The sequence below is a fragment of the Stegostoma tigrinum genome, chromosome 40 (assembly GCF_030684315.1).
Source record: "Stegostoma tigrinum isolate sSteTig4 chromosome 40, sSteTig4.hap1, whole genome shotgun sequence".
Lineage (NCBI taxonomy): Eukaryota > Metazoa > Chordata > Chondrichthyes > Orectolobiformes > Stegostomatidae > Stegostoma > Stegostoma tigrinum.
In genome coordinates, this window is record NC_081393.1 from 1707264 (window position 1) to 1713120 (window position 5857).

General features: G+C 50.6%; 1 protein-coding gene across 1 annotated transcript in view; it reads left to right on the top strand.

Moving 5' to 3' along the window:
- Positions 1–5620, top strand: part of LOC125448112 (zinc finger protein 703-like) — a 6793-nt gene extending 1173 nt beyond the window's left edge. The window contains exon 2 of the mRNA XM_048523153.2: positions 1233–5620. Coding sequence (XP_048379110.1) covers positions 1233–2594 — 1362 coding nt within the window. The 3' untranslated portion in view covers positions 2595–5620. The remainder of the gene's footprint in view (positions 1–1232) is intronic.
- Positions 5621–5857: the final 237 nt, after the last annotated feature.

Consider the following 5857-nt stretch of genomic DNA (forward strand, 5'->3'; position numbering starts at 1 on the left):
GTGTGTGTGCCTCTCTCCCCCCTGTATGTATCTCTGTCTGTCTGTGTCCGTGTGTGTGTGTGTGTCTGTGTGTGTGTGTGTGTGTGTGTCTCTCTCTCTCCCCCCGTATGTATCTCTGTCTGTCTGTGTCCGTGTGTGTGTGTGTGTGTCTGTGTGTGTGTGTGTATACATCTCTGGAACATCACAGTAACCACAGGGCTGAGGGCTGGGGGGACTGTACCGAGAGGGACAGTTTGGATTATGTACCCTGACACTGCTCCCCTCCCCCCCCGACACACATACCGCGTCTCCCCCTCTCACTGTGTGTGTGTGTGTGTGTGTGTGTGTGTGTGTGTGTGTGTGTGTGTGTGTGTGTGTGTGTGTTCCGACAGTGCAGCCACGTTTCTGTCCCTCCAGTGGGCTGCCTGCCCCCCTTGTTACATTGATGGACCATAGGGGCAGGTACCCTGGTCTGTTGTGTGTGAGTGACTGTGTGACTGTGTGTGTGTGACTGTGACTGTGTGTGTGACTGTGTGTGTGAGTGTGTGTGTGTGACTGTGTGAGTGTGTGTGTGTGACTGTGTGTGTGTGTGAGAGTGTGACTGTGTGTGTGTGTGTGTGTGTGTGACTGTGTGTGTGTGTGTGACTGTGTGAGTGTGTGTGTGTGAGAGTGTGACTGTGTGTGTGTGTCCCAAACCCAGTGGAAAGCCCCCACCACTGGAGAGCCCTCCCTCCTGAGGCGCCCTGTCACTGTGAAACTTCCAGCACGCTTTCATTCCGGCTCCTTCCCCGCCCCGCCTGCCTCTCCCTCCCGACAGCCAGTGTAATGTTCCGCCTTTCTCTCTCTCTCTCTCTCTCTCTCTCGATAACTCCTCGGTGCTCCAAAAACAACTCCAGCCAGCCCCACAAGCTGGAAAAGCTCCCGGGGGAACAGTACAGGAGCAGGCCATTCGGCCCACGGGCCCATGTCAGCATTTGTGCGGCTCCAAACCCCTCTCAGCTCACTCGACACAGACAGAGAGATGTGTCCCACACATTCACCACAACCATTGCCTGTTGTGATCAACTCCGCACTCTACCTGTCCCTCCCTCCCTCTGCAGCACTTTCTTCGGCCATTGCCCCATTGTACTCATTCAGTGACTCTGTGCCTCTGATTGTGATTCTGTGGCGTGTTTTCATCTTCCTCCATTCAGCCCTCTCTCTCTCTCTCTCTCTCTCTCTCTCTCTCTCATTGTGTCTATACCTCTCTGTAGCTGGATGCCAAGAAGAGTCCACTGGCTCTGTTAGCGCAGACATGTTCTCAGATTGGCAAGCCTGACCCTCCGCCATCGGCCAAGCTCAGCTCAGCACTCAGCTCCTCTGAGAAGGAATGTACCAGGCCCTCGTCCTCCCTCAAACTGGGTGAGGCTGCCACAGACGACAAGTCCAGCTTCAAGCCTTATTCCAAGCCGGGCGCTGAGCCCAGGAAGGAGTGTGGGGAGAAGACTGGGTTCCGAGTGCCAGCTGCGTCCTGCCAAAGCTTCGTGGGTCACCCATCCTCCTCTTCACCCGCTGTCTGCTCCCCGAGCCTGGCTGACAGCAAGACTGGAGATTTGGAGGAGAAGAAAGAGCCTGAGGTGCGGCGGGCCTGCCCAGAGCACTCGCCAGGTGTGAACCCAGGCCACGGCAGGTCGGTCAGTGCCGGTGCTGTTACTGCCAGTGAATCGAGCCAACATCGGGACACACCGACTGCAGCCAAGTGTGACCCTGCCAGTGCCAGCCTGGCACCAGGACATGTGGCACCGGTTTCACCGTACAAACCAGGGCACACGGTCTACCCTGGCCTGCCCCCAACCAGCATGGGATACCACGGGTCGATTGTCGGAGCCTACACCGCCGCCTACCCCTCGCAGTTTGTCAGCACCATGGAGCCCAAGCCCGGCCTGGTTGGGAGCCCTTTGTCCGGAGCCGTGGGCTGCCCAATGCCTGGCAAGTCTGCCAACTCCAGCCCCCTAACTGGGGCCTCGCCTCCTGCTTTCATGCAAGGATTGTGCCGGGACCCCTACTGCCTGACCTACCACAACACCCCTCACCTTGGGGGGAGTGCTTGTTCCTCCTGTCTCCATGACCCCTCCTCTCTGAAGTCTGGATATCCTCTGGTCTACCCGTCTCACCCCCTGCACTCTTCGGTCCTGACCACTGGTGCCACGCCACCCTTGGGTGCCCACCCATTGTATACCTATGGCTTCATGCTTCACAGTGACCCGCTGCCACACATATGCAACTGGGTGTCTGCCGGAGGGCCCTGTGACAAACGCTTCTCCAGCTCTGAGGAACTTCTCAACCACCTCCGCAGCCATACTGCCCTGCCAGGGATTGACAAGCTGCTGGCTGCTTACCCACCCCCGGCCTCCTGCAACTTACACCTTCCCCAGGCTCCTCCAGGGAGCCCCAATGGCTTGTCTCTCCGCAGCCCCCACACCCTGGCACTCAGCAGGTACCATCCATACAGCAAGAATCACCTGGCAGCGCCCACCAGCTCAGCTCTCACCATGTCTGCTGCCAGCCCGTATTACTCTCCATACTCCCTGTATGGACAGCGACTGGCATCTGCTTCAGCTTTGGGATATCAGTGACCCGAGACTTTGGAGTGGAATGTCTGAAGCAGTCGGGGACAGGGATGTATTTATTACCTGTATGCATTAACTTCAAACAGGGGACTGTAAGATCTCACAGACTCACCTCCTACCTAATGTAGAATGCAGTGTATATACCAAACAGTTCTTCTGTTTTGCAACAAGTTTCTTCAAATGGTCTTATTTAAAAATATTTTTCTTTTTTTTGTTTGTTTCTTGAGGGGTTGGGAAAGGGGGAAGTTGATATGCATGCTTTTTAGTAATCCCTCATTCTGCTCTGATTTGAGATTTTTGCTTATTTTTAACCAATGGAGATGTAATATTTTTTGTATTGTACTTCAAATGGGAAACACGTGTGATGGCAGGGCTATCCAAGAAATGGGAGGTCTTATTTTGTTACTAAATGAGAACCTAATTATATTTATATTCCGATGGCTGCTTCTCATGAATTCTTCAAACTGAGCCCCCCCCCACGCCCCCACCCGCCTCCTCCCCACACCACGCCCAGCTGACCCTTCCTTCATGGTGCCAGTGTTGACATAGTGGGCCACCCATCACTTGTGTCTGAGTCCATAGCCCCTTGATTCTAGCCCCACTGCAGTCACTGAGCACAGAATCCTCAAGCTGGCTCTCATTGGTGCAGCACAGAGGAAGTGCAGCACTGTGAATGTTACCATGCTTCAGATGTTTAAAAACCTTGCAAAAATGGTATATGAACAACCCCGCGGCACTGTTGAAAGAAGTGCAGGAGGTGGCCTGGGCTAAATACCTCTCCACAAACACCAGGAAAGGAGAGCAGATGACCTGGTCATTTTCATGTTGCTGTTTGTTGGAACTTGCTGTGTCTAGGTTGGCTGCTGCGTTCTCAATGTTACAGCAGTGTCTGCAATTAAGGCAGTGCATTGGCTATGAACTACTTTGGTGCCTGAACTTGTACAAGGTGCAGAAGCATCACGCTCCCATCTCTATCCTTCATTGTTGCAGCCTCCAAAGTGTTTGGGAATCCCATGGACTTTTGTGGCCTGGTGTCTAATGTCATAATTTAATTTGAGTCCAACTGAAAAGTTGCCGCAGCTGTTCCCATCTAATGTGTGGCATGGAGAAGGAGGAGGAAGCAGGGTGAGTTTGGGAAGAGGCAGCCTCTCAGTCTGCACAGTAAGTGGAAGACGGACAATGAAGTGAAATTTCAACACGGCTAAATGTGAAAAGTTACATTTTGTTCAAAATAAACAACCAACATATTACTTGGAAAAACCGATGTCAGTGATTATAGGGGGAGCAAATTAACCTGGGATGGTGAATATGCAAATGGTGAAAAGTCATGACACAGATCTCTAAAAGCTGAGAAAAAGCAAGCCGTGCAGTTGGGTTTACTTCCACAGGAGGAAAATGGATAAGTAGAGAGGTTATCCATCCCAAAGCCATAGCGAACCTTGGTCAAACCCATTGGGAGGACCCCGGGCAGCTCTGATCACAATATCACAAAGATCCAGAGGAATGGAACTTCTGCAGCGAGAGACTGACACGGTTAATGCCAAAAAGGTGCCAGAGGTTCAGACGAAAATGCCCAGGGTTGGGTGGTTTTCTTTTATCTTGATAAAAGAAAGCTGAGAGTTAACTTGACCAAACCTAGTTCAAAAGATTAAAGATCGGGGCAGAGAAAATGTTTCCTCTGATGAAGAAGGGCAGAAGCCATAACATCACTACTGAGACCCTGAGGGAATTCAGGGAGAAATGTCTCGCTATCCAGACACTGACAAGAAGGTGGAGCTCCTAGCAAGTTGCGTGGAGGGGAGGTAAGGTGAGCACACGTGCGAGAGAGGAGACAGGCTTTGCTGAATGGGGTGGTGAAGCTGGAAAGAGGCTTCTGTGCTAGTACGGACCTGTTGGGCTGAACAGCCTGACACAATTCTGCGGAATCTATTGAGCGTATTTAAAGGAATGACTTGGCTGGGAGAAGGGCACCACCTGGTGGGGGGAAAGCAAAGTGACGCACTGGCCGATTCTGTGAACTGGATTTCACTGTCTCAAACTGGCACGGAATATCATGGAAATAAACAGAATGGGGAATGTGCAGAGTCTAATCCTGAGGGTCGATAGCCACAACCCTGGCACCATCACTGCAGTTCCATTCTCTGCCGAGATGTTTAATTTCTGATACTTTGTTTTAAAATGATCAAGTGCTCTTCCTATTCGAAGTAAAGCATTCTGTTCTCCTCTGGAATTTCTTGTTTAAGCAAATCAACCAATTAAACAAAATGATTACACTGTGAAGGCTGGAAGTATGAAAAGAAAACAGAACATTACTGGGATTACTAGCGAAAGACCTGCATCGATAACTGTGTTTGCCCCAGACGTTCCCTGACCTGCTGAGTATTTCCAGCGGTCGTGGTTTTCATTGAAGCGAATGAAATCAGGCTCGTACTTTCTGGTGAGGGATTGTTGGTGAAACGAGACAGTGTCGGTTTTTGTACAAATGCTTTGTCACCCCTCTCCTGCCGATGTGATTCTATCAACACAACGTGATGGAATTGGAGGGAGCTAATCATTTGCTGAATTTGTCCTCTGGGAGCACCTGTTCTTCTGTACTGTGCAGCAGTTTGAAAACAGCCTCTTGCATGGTGAAGAATGGGCTCATTTATTGGACCTGATCCCCCTACCCCTACCTCCTTTATCCTGCTAATTGCTAACAACAACCCACTTAACTGGGGACAATCACTGGACATTTGCCAGTTATCCCCTTTAAACAAGCTCAGGTCCTTTGGCCTCGTACCCCAAATCTGCAATGTCTGGTTTTGAGCCTCCCACTTATGGTAACAGTTTGATCCCATCGGGTGCCTTCGTAACTTGGAGCACCGCTGTTCCATTTGGCCTGCACCTTCTCTGTTCTCAGGAGAAAGCCTCACTTTCTCCCAATTCCTCCGGGGACTGGAGGATTCATAGTCTCTGAATATGTAATCTATGCATAATTTTTAATGGTGTTTTCTTTTTAACCTGAGGGTAATGATGGGTACACAGTAAATTACAGCAGCATTGTCTTTACTGAAAATGGTGTTTGCGAGGTTTTGTGAGATCACATGAAGTGGAAACAACCTGTTGAAATTAGTTTTCAGGGTGTTTCCCAGCATCAATTAGTGCTACACATGTAGTGTTACATTTTGTGAAATCAGCTGGTGTCGTCAATGGGAAAAATGTTGAGTGACCAGATGACACTTAAAAACCTGCGTTTTCAAACCAGCGGGAGGAATGGATCATTCAGAAAA